General features: G+C 37.7%; 1 protein-coding gene and 1 long non-coding RNA gene across 4 annotated transcripts in view; both read right to left on the bottom strand.

Annotated features, from left to right (window-relative positions):
* Positions 1 to 18,335, bottom strand: part of LOC127431170 (calmodulin-regulated spectrin-associated protein 1-B-like) — a 32,985-nt gene that overhangs the window by 12,367 nt on the left and 2,283 nt on the right. For 2 of the 3 annotated variants that reach the window (XM_051681471.1, XM_051681472.1), the window contains exons 1-5: positions 7,224 to 7,342; positions 6,201 to 6,362; positions 5,265 to 5,345; positions 3,290 to 3,349; positions 1,074 to 1,215 (exon numbers count right to left, since the gene is read on the bottom strand). In XM_051681471.1, coding sequence (XP_051537431.1) covers positions 1,074 to 1,215; positions 3,290 to 3,349; positions 5,265 to 5,345; positions 6,201 to 6,362; positions 7,224 to 7,226 — 448 coding nt within the window. In that variant the 5' untranslated portion in view covers positions 7,227 to 7,342. Of the gene's footprint in view, positions 1 to 1,073; positions 1,216 to 3,289; positions 3,350 to 5,264; positions 5,346 to 6,200; positions 6,363 to 7,223; positions 7,487 to 18,335 lie in introns of those variants that run through there. The other variant, XM_051681473.1, reaches the window with a different exon arrangement.
* LOC127431183 (uncharacterized) lies at positions 12,051 to 14,095 on the bottom strand. Its single transcript, XR_007895538.1, has 6 exons — positions 13,667 to 14,095; positions 13,228 to 13,298; positions 12,982 to 13,012; positions 12,789 to 12,808; positions 12,155 to 12,236; positions 12,051 to 12,092 (listed from the first exon to the last, which is right to left on the bottom strand). It is a non-coding gene; the product is annotated as an uncharacterized LOC127431183 (long non-coding RNA).

Below are 18,335 nucleotides of genomic sequence, written 5' to 3'. Positions count from 1 at the left end.
GAATAACATGTACTGATGAATTAATGCAACACAAAAAGATCAGGAATGTGTTTTATGAGAGTAAATACACAGCAAAAAGCAAAATTGCATGAGATATTAAAGGGATAGTTCACCCAAAAATGAAAATTCTCTCATCATTTATTCACCCTCATGCCATCCCAGATGTGTATGACTTTCTTTCTTCTGCAGAACACAAATAAAGATTTGTAGAAGAACATTTCAGCTCTGTAGGTCCATACAATGCAAGTGAATGGTGACCAGAACTTTGTAGCTCCAAAAATCACAAAGAAAGCATAAAAGTAATCCATACGAATCCAGTGGTTACATCTATATCTTTAGAAGTGATATGATAGGTATGGGTGAGAAACAGAACCATATTTAAGTCCTTTTTTACCCTAAATCTCCTCTTTCACTTTCAGATGTGAAAGTGAAACTAAACAGGCACCACATGTGACTGTCAGATGTAAAAGTGAAAGTGGAGATTTATAGTAAAAAATGACTTACATTTTGATCTGTTTCTCACCCACACCTATCATATAGCTTCTGAAGACATGGATTTAACCACTGAAATCTTATGGATTACTTTTATGTTTCCTTTATGTGATTTTTGGACCTTCAAAGTTCTGATCACCATTCACTTGCATTGTATGGATCTACAGAGCCGAGATATTCTTCTAAAAATCTTCATTTGTGTTCTGCAGAAGAAAGAAAGTCACACACATCTGGGATGGCATGAGGGTGAGTAAATGATAAGAGAATGTTCATTTTTGGGTGAACTATCCCTTTAAATCTTGTTTTCAGAGAAAATTTTAATTTTGGTGGGGTTTAATTTGTTTTCTGACCCCATTGGTAATGATTTATTCATTTATTTTTTGTTATAAAGCATAACTGTTACTACATTTCTCTGGAAATAAAATATCTAATGCCATTTTGGTTCTCAAGTACATCTTGTTTTAAGAATGTTTTGTTATTTATACTGAAAAACATGACAAATATACTCAGTAAGAAAATTATTTACTCCATTTTGAATTCATACTGACTAAATAAATAAATAAATAAATGTGAGTATATACCATCTAGTCTCATGTATTCAGGGCAGTAGAAGTGGATAACCGTTAGAAGTGCCGCCCCGTCACACACATCCTTCATCAAATCCTCCATCACAGCCAGGTGAGGAAAAGGACGTCCAGACAGGTGATCTCTACGGTAACGTACCTGACAGACAGCAGGGAAGGAATTACAAACCCATCTAACACAGGTCAGACACATGCAGACAGTCTCTCACACATACAAACTCACTTTAAAACATTATTTTCATGCAAGGTGTGTCACAAAAATGGAGAAAAGTCTTGCTTTGGAAAGTTGCAAAGATATAAATGTTTATCACTAACAAACAATGATGAAATATATTAAGTACCAGACAAACCATTATGCTGTAAATTCAGGTAGTTCACTATTAAAATGCATCAATATAGAATTAAACTAAATGAGAAAATTCATATTCAAGTAAAATCAAGAGTCAAATTTGATTGAAACATGATAAAACAGTCCCAGCTGATGTTCAAAAGCTTCTTTTAAAAAAAATTTTTTATCCCATTTTCAAATGCCCAATTCCCACTACTTACTAGGTCCTCATGGTAGTGCGGTTACTCACCTCAATCTGGGTGGAAGAGGACAAGTCTCAGTTGCCTCCGCTTCTGAGACAGTCAATCCATGCATATTATCACGTGACTCGTTGTGCATGACACCACGGAAACTCACAGCATGTGGAGGCTCATGCTACTCTCCGCGATCCACGCACAACTTACCACGCTACCTACTGAAAGTGAGAACCACTAATCGCGACCACAAGGAGGATACCCAATGTGACTCTATCCTCCCTAGCAACCGGGCCAATTTGGTTGCTTAGGAGACCTGGCTGGAGTCACTGAGAACACCCTGGATTCGAACTCGTGACTCCAGGGGTGGTAGCCAGCGTCAATACTTGCTGAGCTACCCAAGCCCCCCAAAAGCTTCTTTACCACTACAGCACAGATCCACACACACTACTGTAGCTGAACTGCTGAAGGCACTCGGGTGGGTGGAGAAACATCTTCAGTGAACACAAAACTCAGAAGTTCTTGAATGAAATTTTACCTGACACTATAATGTACATATATATGCATCTAAAAGTACTGATTGCTTTTAGTGCCGATTAATTACAGTGCTTGCAAGGCAGCAAAGTATTGAAATTCTCGTTACATCTTCCCAATATTCTATAAAAATTATTAAGCAAAAAGCTTCACGTACAGACTCAATTTAAAGCGACAGTTCACTCCCCCCCCCCCCCCAAAAAAAAATAAAATTATCTCATCATTTACTCATCCTCATGACAATTCTCCTCCTTGCCCAGTAGGTGGCAATATGCATAAAGAATGTAAATCGCTAAACACAAAAGGAGAATGTGAAAGTGAAAGTGGAGATTTATAGTAAAAAAGGACATAAATATTGATCTGTTTCTCATCACATCACTTCTGAAGACATGGACTAAACCACTGGAGTCATATGGATTACTTGAATGCTGCCCTTAAGTGCTTTCATGGACCTTCAAAGCTCTGGCCACCATTCACTTGCATTGTATGAACCTACAAATCTTAATTTGTGTTCTGTAGAAGAAAGAAAGTCATTCACATTTGGGATGGCATGAGGGTGAGTAAATGATGAGAGAATTTTCATTTTGGGTGAACTATCCCTTTAAACGTTGTTTCGTAGATAATTTCAGATTCCAGCAATGTACTATGACACCATGGTAAAATGTACTTACTGCAAATGGTATTCATTCTCGTAATTGTTTGCATACTGAATAGTGATTGGTCTTTCTTTCTCATTTCTATTTAACCATCTAAAGCCACCTTTATTCTGCAAAGACAGTGTCATCTTATGTGTTGATTTTCATTTACAGTTGACAGAAAACAAGAGTGTGCTTAGTGTCAAGACAACGGCAAAGCAGCTCTGATGCAGCATTTCATATTACAAAGAACTAAAGTCTAAAACTAAAACCGACCTAAAACTTAAACACTATTCTTTCGCTGCCTTACAAGCACTGCTGTTATCTTCTGGAAATCCAGATCTAGTTATACGCTAATGCTACTTTAAGTGCAGGTAAAGTGAAACAAAAATCAAGAGAAGGTAATTATGAAGATTGATAGGGTGCGTGGATGTATGGATAGACAGATGGATGAGTGAGGGTGTGACGGATTGAAAGACAGGGAGTATTGAGTTTATGTGTGTGTGTGTGTGAGTACTGTACCACACGAGAGAACTCCACTGGCTCCAGCATGCAATGGGCCAAAGCGTTCATGAGATCAGGCTGAGAGAGAGAGAGATGGACAGGGATGAACGCATGAGGTTGTATGCAAAATGATATGAGTGCCTCATAAACACACCCTTCCTCCCAAACAAACACACACAAACATGACAATACAGTCGTATGCTCGGAGCATGTCGCGGCAGACACATAGGGAGCGCTGTGGCACTTACAGGCACGAGTTTCCAGTACCATTTTGAGGGAGACTATCAGACAGGAAGGGGCGGGGCAAGAGAGACAAACAGGAAGAGCATAAAACAGGTCAAAGGTGAAAGGTTAAATGTCAAGAAGTGAGGCTATGTTCAGAATAGCATACTAACATCCTACTCTTACGAGATATGGCAGAAATAGTAAAAGTTGTATCAAAATTCCATTTCACACTTTAAAGAGCCCTCCAAAAAATCTACTATGATGAAATAAAATTGTATATTTGAAATATCAGAATATACAGGTAGTTTTAAATGGCCATCAAAGGAGAAAGATCTCTTCCTTGACTTATTATTGGATGGGACGCTCAAAAGTTAAAGGAATATTCCGGGTTCAATACAAGTTCAGCTCAATCGACAGCATTTGTGGCATAATGTTGATTACCAGAAAAGTTAACTTCGATACATTCCTCCTTTTCTTTAAAAAAAAGCACAAAGCAAGTGATTTGCCTCAGTCCGGGTGGCTGAGGACGAATCCCAGTTGCCTCTGCGTCTGAGACCGTGGCTTGTTGAGTGCATTGCCACGGAGACATAGCGTGTGTGGAGACTTCATGCCATCCACTGCAGAACCACGCTCAACTCACCATGTGCTCCACTGTGAACGGACCACATTATAGCGACCACGAGGAGGTTACCCCATGTGACTCTACCCTCCCTAGCAACCGGGCCAATTTGGTTGATTAGGACACCTGGCTGGAGTCACTCACCATGCCCTGGGATTCGAACTAGTGAGCTAGCGATCTCCAGGGGTGGTAGCCAGCGTATTTTACCACTGAGCTACCCAGGCCCCCTTGGCATGCAACTTATTGAGGCCATTATACTACGACGTGTACTGTTTACTGGTGCATACTGTATACTATTTCACATACTATTTAAAAAGAAAGTAGGTAGTATACAGTGTATAGTGTACAGTATGTAGTAGTGGTAGACCAATATATCGGTTTTACTGATTAATCTCTATTTTATCGGAAAAAATATATGCCGATAGTTGTCCATATTTTGTTTTAAATTTTTCCCCTAATTTATTTTTATTCCTCATCAATAAACCTCATCTGGTGAAATATATACATACACAACTCTTTATCTGGTGAATCTATAGGCTATAAAAAGCTTAATTTGGTAAATATTTACATACAGAGCATTATAACAGAGCCAAATCTCTGCAATTTCAAAATAAGAGTCCCTGGTGTATTGTTTAAAGTAAAAAAAGTCCCACGTTTTGCACCAAATCTTAATTTCTCTGGTTATTATTGGGATTTTGGTTGCACAATAAACTGGTTTTGGGATTTTATTCATTTTGCAGCCTCAATGTCTGCACCCTTTATAGTAAGAAAAGAATAAGACACTTTTTATTATTCTATAGATCTATTTAAAAAAAAAAAAAAAAAAAATTTATATATATATATATATTGGCCGATTAATCCGTTATCAGCCTATTCCACCACCTTACTTATCGGTCGACCTCTAGTATGTAGTATGCTAGTGTTCCGTTCTGAACACAGACACAAATGGAGGTAGAAAGAGAGAGACAGATGGATCAGATCTGTTAAAAGCAGTCAAAATCTGATCAGAGAACAGGGCTAAACTGTGTCAAATGCACAGCGAGTGAACCAGCCAATCAACAATGAGAATACAGGCCTGCATGCTAAAGCTCTAAGAGTTATTCTACTTTTAGATGTGGAACTCCATCTGAGGCTTGTGATTGGTCATACCTTCTGATGGCACGGCGAATCAATGAGCGGCTGTTTCATCTTGAGTTCCTTCTCAGAGAGCTCTCTCGTCTTCAAAATGACCTAGAAAATACAAATACATGCACGATTCATACAGTTAAAAACTTGCCAGATGCCGTTTCAACCACATAAAGAAGACATATAATGGGAAATAGGATTTTTCTTGCCTTTTAAAGGAATAGTTCACCCAAAAATGAAATTTCTCTCATCATTTACTCACCCTCATGCCATCCCAGATGTATATGACTTAATTTCTTCTGCAGGACAAAAACGAAGGTTTTTAGAAGAATATCTCAGCTTTGTAGGTCCATACAATGCAAAACTTTGAAGCTCCAAAAAGCACATTAAGGCAGCATTAAAGTAATCCATACGACTCCAGTGGTTTAATCCATGACTTCAGAAGTGATATGATAAGTGTGGGTGAGAAACAGATCAATATTTAAGTTCTTTTTCACTACAAATCTCCACCTTTGATCAGCCCGACGAGTAAGTGGCAATATGCACGAAGAATGCGAATAGCCAAAGAACAAAAGAAGAAGAACGTGGAAGTGAAAGTGGAGATTTTTAGTAAAAAGGACTTTTTCACTAATAGTGAGCTGTATCTCACACACACCTATCATATCGCTTCTGAAGATATGGATTTACCCACTGAAGTTGTATGCGTTACTTTTATGCTGTCTTTATGTTCTTTTTTGAGCTTCGAAGTTCTGGTCACCATTCAGTTGCATTGTATGGACCTACAGAGCTGAAATATTCTTCTACAAATCTTCTTTTGTGTTCAGCAGAAGAAAGAAAGTCATGCACATCTGGGATGGCACGAGGGTGAGTAAATGATGAGAGAATTTTCATTTTTTGGGTGAACTATTTCTTTAAAGATACAAGACAATCATTCTGCTTTATCACAAAGAGTAGACAGACCTTGTTAATCCAGAAGAGCATGGCTTCCTCCATGCTGAAGGGGAGTTCTTTAGATGCGCAAAAGTTTGAGAAGCGTTTGACGCTTGTCACGACTTTCTCTATAGCCATCATCTCCACTGTATACGCCATCATCAGAGCGTCAATCAGAGGAATATGAGAACTCTACCCAAACACACAGACACAGACACAGACATATACACATCAATGTAACAGAATAGATGTTTATTTGCATAAATAATATGTTGAGAGAATGAATGTTGAGAGACGATGTTTCAAATGCAATACTAGCATACTGCATACTGTGCAGTACATACTATTTTTTGAAAATAGTAGGCAGTATAGAGTAAGGCTGCACAATTTGGAGAAAAAAATCTAATTGCAATTATTTTGCAAAATAGTGCGATTGTGATTTGAACTGCGATATGATTATTAATATATATATATATATATATAAACTAGTGTTTCCTTTTGACCAAAATTAAATGAAGTCATGTGTAAAGATGCTCTACTGCCAATAGAAATACTGTTCAAGAAAAGGTGTTCACACTTGAGTCCTCTTAAAAAGAACATTCTCATTCTGTCTAACTGGGCGGTTCATGGCCAGAACAAGCTGTAATGCTGATAATCAAAAGTCTGGCTACACAAGACTATTCAAAGAATACTGTGGTTTTACCATGGTGCACGTCCAAAAAAAACATGATATTACCATGGTATCATGGAAATAGCACAGTATGTTTTTGAAAGCTTTTTTTATCAGATAGCAAAGGAGCCGTGCATCTATGTGGCGGATAGAGACCGTAAATGGAGATGAGTAGGTCCCACACCTCTCTCTCTCTCACACACACACAAAACAACCCAGCAGGTTTTTAACAGATGGTCATATTGTGCTTAGTTCTGTCCTCAAAGGCACCTCTCCAAAAATCACACACACACAGCCACCATTACATAAACTTCAAAATCCCGACACAAGACCACTAACACTCTCTTCTGTCTTAATCTAAAAGTTCAAAATCACTCTCTAACCATCTTAACAGGGGTGGAAGAGAGGTCATCGTGGGAAACGGGTGTGTCGTCGGCTTCTCTGGCATATATTCCCCGCCGTGCAAGCGTCTGGATGACGGCCTGATGGGAGGTGAGCGCAGATGCTTGGTCGCCCTTCAGCAGCAGCCCACACACCCTGCAGTACAGCTCTGAAGACAGCAGGAGAGAGAAAACCGGAGGCTTTATGTGCTCCACACAGTACTGATCCGTGTAGAACGGGTCCCTCAGGTCAGTCGGGATGTGCTCTGAGAGAAAGACAAACAAAGAGAGAGGGTTCAGTAATTATATACAGTCAAACAAGAGTAAATAATGACCACTTTACATCTTTAAAGGGACAGTTCACCCAAAAATGAAAATCCTGTGAGCATTACTCATCCTCATGTTGTTCCAAACCTGTACGACTTTCTTTCTTCTGTGGGACACAAAAGGAGATAATAGGCAAAATGACAGCCTCAGTCACCATTTACTTTAATTGTATGGGAAAAAATATGCAATGAAAGTGAATAGTGACTGAGGCTCACATTCTGCTTAACATCATCTTCTGTGTTCCAAAGAAGATAGAAAGTTATATGGTGGATCGACGTTTTTTTAAACTAGTGATTTTATTGTTTACTTACCATGTAAATTAAGGCATACCATAAGCTTCAAAGTGAAAAAAAAAAAAAGAAATACATTAGCAAAAAGTAGCATAGGATAGGAACTATTTCTCCTTCCGCTCATCTTAATGTGCAGATATGCTGAAAGACACAAGCAGTCACAGACAGACCTATACTTGTAAAAAGAATATACTGTAATGTATATGGATTATGTCATGTTTAAAATTACCCATTTCATCCTCAGAATTTGCACACACAAAAAAAAAAATTTGTTGATGTATATCAGTATTGGTATCACTAAAATTGATATTAATAGTAGTTTAGTGATGTTTCGTTCCTGAATGAATCAGTCTTTTAAGGTCACCTCCATACACTGACTCGTGTTTCTCGTTCACTGACGTATCTCCCTTTCAAAGCCAATGAGCTGCTTTTCATGCCTGTAAAGACAGCCAATAGCATTCGAATGCGGGCTGTGAAGGAGCATATCATTGGTTTGACCCGCTGAACAAATACGCCCCTTCACTGAACTAGTACTAGTTTGAGTCTGAACAAGATGAGACGGCATTCATGAACAAACTGAATGTACTGGTAAAGTCATTCGCGAACGTAATGAATGACTCTCTCAGTCATCTTGTTTATGAAAGAGTATCTTCTGAACGACTGAACAAGAGGAGCCATGTCGTTCATTCAGTTCAACATGCGAGTCAATCTCATTAAATAAGGAAAGAGTTGAAATGCACTAAGACAAGTTCATAGTATGCACAAAACAGAATCCCCAATTTATGACCGAGGACCATACAGTTAAAAGGACATGAATAACAGATGGAAATGTTATGCTTTGGAGCAGAGTGTAAGATATCATTAGGCATTTCTTGAACTTTTTCAGTGTCTATTTAAGACCAGCATTTGACAAAATATAGGAACAATAAGACTTGCCATTTGTACATAACGGTTACTGTGTATAAACTAAATTAAGTGTCTTTGTACATTTATACACATGCAAATTCCATTTGTGTTGCTTTGAAAGACTGACTTTAGCCAGAGCCAATAGTATTCAAGAGTGAGCTGTGAAGGAGCATATCACTGGTTTGACCCACTGAAAGAATACACCCCTACACTGAACCAGTCAGTCATGTCATTCATGAACGAACTGAATGTACTGGTAAACTCGTTCACAACCGAATTAAATGAATCAATCATCATGAATGAGGATCAGCTGACCGGCTGAACAAGAGGAGGAGTTGGACGTCGTTCACTCAGTTCAATAGCGTGTTCAACAAAAAATGGAGCCGGATGATTTATGAATAAAAGTGAGATATGACCGTATAGCTTGACAAATAGCCATACTCAGCAGTTCACAGTATGATAGATATGCATTTGTTGGGGGCCTGGGTAGCTCAGCGAGTATTGACGCTGACTACCACCCCTGGAGTTGCGAGATCGAATCCAGGATGTGCTGAGTGACTCCAGCCAGGTCTCCTAAGTAACCAAATTGGCCCGGTTGCTAGGGAGGGTAGAGTCACATGGGGTAACCTCCTCGTGGTTGCTATAATGTGGGTCACTCTCGGTTGGGGCACATGGTAAGTTGTGCGTGGATGCCGCAGGGAATAGCGTGAAGCCTCCACACACGCTACGTGATAAAATGCGCGGATTGACAGTCTTAGGCAACTGAGATTCGTCCCCCACCACCCGGATTGAGTCACTACGCCACCACAAGGACTTAGAGCTCATTGGGAATTGGGCATTCCAAATTGGGGAGAAAAAGATATTTATTTATAAAATAAAAAATAAAAATAAAGTTATGCATTTGTTGTAATTTGTGGGGAAATGTTTATGATGCTTAAACACTCTGCAGTGCTGAAGTCTCTAAGTAGAATACAGACACGCAAATTTTAATTAAGGATAATTAGACTTGTTCTGGACCTGAATGACTGCTTTTGGTTCCATGCAATTAATTAGAAGACGGTCATCTGTCGGCATCTACAGGTGCAAAGGCTTAACTTGCAAATATGGTCAATGAACGAATCTTTTTGGTGCATGGAATCAAAAGAATCGAGTCAGTGAAATGAATCAAAATCACAACCACTATAGTACTTGGTATCGGATCAAAAATAAGAAAATAAGTAGTAGCACTCATCCCTACCACACACGTTTAGAACAACATGAGGGTGAGTAAATGATAACAGAATTTTAATGAACACAGGCAGAGTTCATTTTCCACAGAGTTTCTGTTTTAGTCATAATGTTTGTCTTTTTTGGTATAATTTAAGTGGGAGGGGACGGTCTCATTTTAGAGAGCAACTTATGTATAAACCCCAAGATGAGTCATCCATATCTTTTGTCCGTGTTTAACGCTAACACACTTTTTTGTAAAATATATAATTTTTTCAGAGTCATTCGAGGATTTCTGAGAAACAAAGATCAAGAGGACAATCAGGGTTTCAGACAGAAAGAAAACGAAAGTGTCAGACAGGTGATCTGGAGATTAGCTGTTTTTAGCAATGCGTCAAAGGCTAATTTCCTGCTAGCCAAACCACACACAAACTGAATCGAACAAACACCACAGAAAGCTCTCTCTGGGTTTAATGACGACATGGGCTGCACAGAGCGATCTCTCAATGTGATTATATATTCGCCTCTTTTTCTACTAGCGCTAATTACAGTTAACTGCTAATCGGACCACTATGCTAATGTAGCTAAGCATCAAAAGAATTGTTCTCATATTTGAACCTGTTTGTTTGATTCAGACCTGAGAAATGAGCACAGTCGAGATGATAAGCAGCTAATGCCAACACCAGTGCAGTTATAAAAGAACAGTTGGAAGTCATCGTTTATTTCTTAGTATTTATTTTACTATTTTTGCTCTCAGCTATTTTTTTGATTGTCTACAACATGTGTAGATTTTTCAATTTGAATGTTTTTTTTTCCACTTCCACCAAGGGTCATTTTGAGGTTTTGTTCAACTAAGAGGTCAAAGGTCAACCAATCAGATTAAGCCTGAGGAAGATTAACAGTGGCAGACTGTCTAATAACCCCTGGTGAGAGGAAGATGTGTGCGCACGCGTGTGCATGAAATGTGCTTTTTACAGATTATCCACTTAGTGATAGATGGCCACAACACTGACTATCGGGATTACTGTGGTACCACTATCTTTAACCAGTGAAACTGCTTAATGAAATTGCTTCTCTTTGTAAGGTACACATTGAACCACATTAACACAGATTTCATCTACTGAATTTGCTGTTGACTAATGCAGAGAACCAACATTTGTAGAGTTTTTAGACCTCTTGAAATTAAAATGGGAGTTTTGCACCTTTTAGTCCATGTCTGTTAGCTTTGGGTACAGCTAGTGCAGGAGATTTCAAACTTTTTAAAGAAAATTATATTATTTGAAATGATTACCGTTTCATTCTGAAATTATTGGTTTATTCACAATTACTTTATTGTACTGAAAGCCATAGTAAGAAATAAATAGAGAAATAAAAATAAATTGGCATATAATGTCATATATTATGACAAAAAACATTTATTTGTAAGAAAAAAGGGTTGTAATTCACTATTTTCTGTAAAGCTGCTTTAAAACACTATTTGTTGTTTTATACACTTTTACAAAATTATTTTTGTAGTGTTTTTCACAATAAATACTAATATTTGTGGGCCTGGGTAGCTCAGCGAGTAAAGACTCTGACTACCACCCCTGGTGAATTAGAATCCAGGGTGTGCTGAGTGACTCCAGTCAGGTCTCCTAACCAAATTGGCCCGGTTGCTTGTGGGTCCTTTAATAGCCAATATTGATATCAAGTCAGCAGGCTGATGTAAGTAAAAAATACAATAATTATCACTTATTTTAAGGGTCATTTTTTGTTTAATTTTTTTTGTCCAGATCTAGGTCAAGTTATCCACACAAAACAATTACTTGAATACACCTCTACTATGATGAATACACCTCTACTACACCTCTACTATGATGAATACACCTCTACTACACCTCTACTATGATGAATACACCTCTACTATGATGAATACACCTCTACTACACCTCTACTATGATGAATACACCTCTACTACACCTCTACTATGATGAATACACCTCTACTACACCTCTACTGTGATGAATACACCTCTACTACACCTCTACTGTGATGAATACACCTCTACTATGATGAATACACCTCTACTACACCTCTACTGTGATGAATACACCTCTACTATGATGAATACACCTCTACTACACCTCTACTGTGATGAATACACCTCTACTGTGATGAATACACCTCTACTACATCTCTACTGTGATGAATACACCTCTACTACACCTCTACTATGATGAATACACCTCTACTACACCTCTACTGTGATGAATACACCTCTACTATGATGAATACACCTCTACTACACCTCTACTGTGATGAATACACCTCTACTGTGATGAATACACCTCTACTACACCTCTACTGTGATGAATACACCTCTACTACACCTCTACTATGATGAATACACCTCTACTACACCTCTACTGTGATGAATACACCTCTACTATGATGAATACACCTCTACTGTGATGAATACACCTCTACTATGATGAATACACCTCTACTACACCTCTACTGTGATGAATACACCTCTACTACACCTCTACTATGATGAATACACCTCTACTATGATGAATACACCTCTACTGTGATGAATACACCTCTACTACACCTCTACTGTGATGAATACACCTCTACTACACCTCTACTATGATGAATACACCTCTACTATGATGAATACACCTCTGCTACACCTCTACTATGATGAATACACCTCTACTGTGATGAATACACCTCTACTACACCTCTACTGTGATGAATACACCACTACTACACATCTACTATGATGAATACACCACTACTACACCTCTACTATGATGAATACACCTCTACTATGATGAATACACCTCTACTACACCTCTACTATGATGAATACACCTCTACTGTGATGAATACACCTCTACTACACCTCTACTATGATGAATACACCACTACTACACATCTACTATGATGAATACACCTCTACTACACCTCTACTATGATGAATACACCTCTACTATGATGAATACACCTCTACTGTGATGAATACACCTCTACTGTGATGAATACACCTCTACTACACCTCTACTGTGATGAATACACCTCTACTACACCTCTACTATGATGAATACACCACTACTACACATCTACTATGATGAATACACCTCTACTACACCTCTACTATGATGAATACACCTCTACTATGATGAATACACCTCTACTGTGATGAATACACCTCTACTGTGATGAATACACCTCTACTACACCTCTACTGTGATGAATACACCTCTACTACACCTCTACTATGATGAATACACCTCTACTATGATGAATACACCTCTACTATGATGAATACACCTCTACTACACCTCTACTGTGATGAATACACCTCTACTACACCTCTACTATGATGAATACACCTCTACTATGATGAATACACCACTACTACACATCTACTATGATGAATACACCTCTACTACACCTCTACTATGATGAATACACCTCTACTACACCTCTACTGTGATGAATACACCTCTACTACACCTCTACTATGATGAATACACCTCTACTATGATGAATACACCTCTACTATGATGAATACACCTCTACTGTGATGAATACACCTCTACTACACCTCTACTGTGATGAATACACCTCTACTACACCTCTACTATGATGAATACACCTCTACTATGATGAATACACCTCTACTATGATGAATACACCTCTACTACACCTCTATTATGATGAATACACCTCTACTATGATGAATACACCTCTACTGTGATGAATACACCTCTACTACACCTCTACTATGATGAATACACCTCTACTGTGATGAATACACCTCTACTGTGATGAATACACCTCTACTACACCTCTACTGTGATGAATACACCTCTACTATGATGAATACACCTCTGCTATGATGAATACACCTCTACTATGATGAATACACCTCTACTGTGATGAATACACCTCTACTACACCTCTACTGTGATGAATACACCTCTACTACACCTCTACTATGATGAATACACCTCTACTGTGATGAATACACCTCTACTACACCTCTACTATGATGCACATGTTTTCAATTTGAGTTTAAGTCATTTTGATATTTTTCTTTTTTTAATGCTTGAAGTAAAAAGTGTTGTGTGGTGTAACCGTCCGGAGACAGTAAAAGAAAATAAATAAAAACAAGTCTCATTAAAATGTGAAACTTTTGAAATAAGAAAATGTTGCAGAGTAATGTTTTATCCGGTATTTCTTTTAAAAAAGAATATATACACACACATATACATATACACACACAAATATATATATATATATACATACATACATACATACATACATACATACATACATACACACATATTATTATTTTTTATTTTTTTCCTTAAAAAATATGTCTGAAAACATTCATGTTGTGTGCACTCATGTATTCAAGATGCCCTTTAATTGATGATTACACCACATTACATTTACAGGTCTTTAAACCAATTTCGTTGTAGAAAATGCTATAAATGTTTTTAAAAAAGCAACATGAACACAAAGATTACATCTATACAAACTTGTGTGTTTTGAACTGGATTTTCAAAAGCTATCTTATTTTTAATCACCTTGGACAACCTTATTTGTCAATGACCATTAAACTAAAATTCACTAAAACTTTTTGAAAACAGAAAACGTGCAATATGCACTGACAAGAATATTGGTAGATTTCAGAACTGACCACTTATATTAATTAGCCAATTCTGATAATCTCAAAACGGCCAAATATGGGTTGATTAATCGGCCTGGCTGATATCTCAGTATTTTAGTGTCTGATTCTTTATATTCCTGTGTGTAAAAACAATCAATCTAGTGATTCCAAACACGTCAGTGTTTAAAGACAGGTTATCATGTTTAAGTTTGTGTGTATGTGTCACTGAATGTGTGTACCACTTCTCATTAATAAATAAAGACTGACAGTCAGAAATGGGTCAGACACACACACACACACACACACACAAAGGGTTTCCCTTGCGATGACAACAGACCACACCTTCCACCCTGGACAAAGATCATACAAGGAAAACTCCTTAAAAACACTGAATATCACATCAAATTTGACTTAATCTCTGCGTTAGCTGAACAGTGAGGTCCACTGGGGTCTTATATCTACTGAAGACAAACCCTGAAAGGGCAATCAGTCAAATACTATCACATCACATTATTCTGAAATACTACCAGCATGTGCCACAACTGTGCATTTAGATACAGAATTATTTTTATTGAAAGGTAGCCTATACTTACAATATATGAATGTAAAAGATGTTTTTATAGTGAAAGGTCAATATGCTAAAAACAAACAATGGCTCTGTTTGGATTGGAATACTAGTGTACTGCTTAATGCATACTATGCAATATATACTACTGTATACTCCATAAAAAAATAATACATAAAATAGTTCACAGTATGCATCAATAAACAGCTTAAACAGTAGCATGCTTTTGTCAGTTGACCTCCCTACAGTGCATGTTTAATTCGTTGAGTGGCCAGTTATCTGGTTTTGTGATCCAATTTTGTGTTAAAATGTCCTAACTCTTGACAGGCCAATGAAATAATGAGTCAGATGTTTAATATTACAGCTGAGGGGCCTGGGTATCTCAGCGAGTATTGACGCTGACTATCACCCCTGGAGTCGTGAGTTCAAATCCAGGATGTGCTGAGTGACTCCAGCCAGGTCTCCTAAGCAACCAAATTGGCCCGGTTGCTAGGGAGGGTAGAGTCACATGGGGTAACCTCCTCGTGGTCGCGATTAGGGGTTCTCGTTCTCAATGGGGCGCGATGTAAGTTGTGCATGGATCGTGGAGAGTAGTATGAGCCTCCACATGCTGTGAGTCTCCACGATGTCATGCACAACGAGTCACGTGATAAGATGCGTGGATTGACGGTCTCAGACGTGGAGGCAACTGAGACTTGTACTCCATCACCCGTATTGAGGTGAGTAACTGCGCCACCACGAGGACCTAGTAAGCAATGGGAATTGGGCATTCCAAATTGGAGAGAAAAGGGGAGAACATTTTAAAAAATCTAAATAAAATAAAAAATATTACGGCGGAAATTAGACTACTTCACATTCATTCGTCACCCTGGTACATACAATTTACATACTGCAAAAAATACAGTAGTATGGTAGTACACCATATATAATAAATATAAAAGGTCAAGCTTCTTAAAGAGGCAGTGCTTAATTTAGATCAGTTTCCCTCATTCATATCCATGAGATCAATATGGAACAATCTATAAGAAATCATGACAAAGGGAAGTTGTCAATATTGTTTAATCTATATAATTAATATAAAAGCATGCAAAATACATTTTCAATATTAGTATTATTAGAGTAATATTATTATTATTATTATTATATTATTTTCAATAATAAATCCATAGAACCAATCTTAAAGATTATTTATTTGGAGGTCATAAAGTGCAAGAACAAAACATTTTTGATTCACATCGTCATCAGTGTCCAAGTAAAAACATTTATTTCTTCTTTTTTTTTTTTTTTAAGATAAAATACTATAGCATATGCACGGCCCAAATATCAGCTGATGCTCATAATATTTAATAATCGGCTATTGTATCAGACAAAATTTATATTTATTGATGCACCTTTAGCTTTAATGGAGATTACTGATACCATATAAAATGACCTATAATAAAAACTGTCATTTATTTATTAGGGGCCATGTCCCGAAGGGACTAGCCACTATTGTATCTGTTAGTATTATTATTATTATTATTCTGACTGGGAGTCTATAGCAGCCTTATGAACCGTACATAAGAACATGATTCAATTTGGCACACTGATAGGGGTGGGCACGAATAGCCCCTATACCAAATTTGGGGTCTCTAGGTCATACTGTATAGCGCCACCACCAGTTCAAAAATTCACTTTTCTTTGGCGTGTATCTTTTGAACCGTTTGTCCTAGAGACACATTTCTTTTTTTGTCTGATTCCTCTCCTCTTGATGTCATCTTGGATTATGTCGTTTACAGTTTAAACTTTTCACGTCCTTCAAACTTTGTCCGATTTGTCCAAACGATGGCTCAAAATAATCTCCAGACCAAGCGGCACAGAACTGACCAGAAATCATTTTAATTTGTGTTACCATTCAGAAATTATGCCAACGCAAAGTTAAAATTAAAATGGATTTGAGGCAGAATCTCGGCAATACTTTGTCCTTTCTAAACAAAATTGGTTATGCTTTATCAGGACAATGATCAGAGGTAACATGCAAAGTTTGGTGACAGCGCTACCTATGGGTCAAGAAATGTTAAAATATGATATTTTTGCCTGTAACTGTAACTTGAAACATTTGTCCTACAAATATGAGTTTGGTGTCTTTGGACTCCTTGGGTCATGAGGATTTCGAACAATATCAATTTTTCCAACATCAGCCATATAACCCCTCCGCCATTATGAATTATAGGAAAAGGTAATGCATATTTAAAACACTTTGTCCAGTTTGAATTAAAATTGGTAGGGGTCTTCAACATCATGTCCTGAGGGTACTAAGCAATTTGGAGTGTCACATAGTGATCAAAATGCTTAGTCAATTTAAACAAAACTATTAATGTATCATTGCTTCCTTTTTCTGTTTTCTGAAATTGGCAGAGATACATTTCTAAATGTAATTATTATATTATTCTTTTTTTATTTAAAACCTGCTGCACTCAGCTTGGAATGGCTCTTTGGCACTTTTGAGCTGTGTCAACTGAACGGCCCAGTGGTTAACGCATTGGACCACAGGTCAAAAGGTTGTAAGTTTGAGTCCAGGAAAGAGCAGATTTAAAATGTGTATCTTCTGTTGATCTCTGAGTCTTCATATTGTGCTTACTACAATGCAGTGTATGTTACCTTCAGCCACTGCACATGAACAAACACATTCACACACAGGTGCTCTGTAATAATCACTCACAGCTATTTCAGTCTGCAGGATTAGTGATGTCACACTGATGCTGGTATTTTTGTACTCTGATAAGACCCAAGATGGTCTGCTATAAGTAAACACACACACACACACACACACACACACACTTTGCAGACTTCTCTCCAAGTCAGACTAGAGCCATAGCCATTACACTCTGTGGCTTTAGGCTCATTCTAGACAATTCCCTTTTTGCCATTGACCATGTCTCAAGGCCATCAACCCAGGGGGCATCACATCGACAGATGTAACAAGTGTGTTGCGCCCAGCACAAAACAGTACCTAAAAGTACCATAGTAATACAATGTTTTTTTTTTAACATGGTAATATTATGATTTTTGGAAATGTACCATAGTACTACAATGTTCTTTGGACATGTACCATGGTTTCAGATGGAATACTATGATGGGCCTGAAATTCATGTAAAAACAAAAATACCATTCTT

Source organism: Myxocyprinus asiaticus, chromosome 40 (assembly GCF_019703515.2).
Source record: "Myxocyprinus asiaticus isolate MX2 ecotype Aquarium Trade chromosome 40, UBuf_Myxa_2, whole genome shotgun sequence".
NCBI lineage: Eukaryota > Metazoa > Chordata > Actinopteri > Cypriniformes > Catostomidae > Myxocyprinus > Myxocyprinus asiaticus.
Note: the sequence above shows the minus strand (reverse complement) of the source record. Positions and strands in the feature narration are given on the sequence as shown.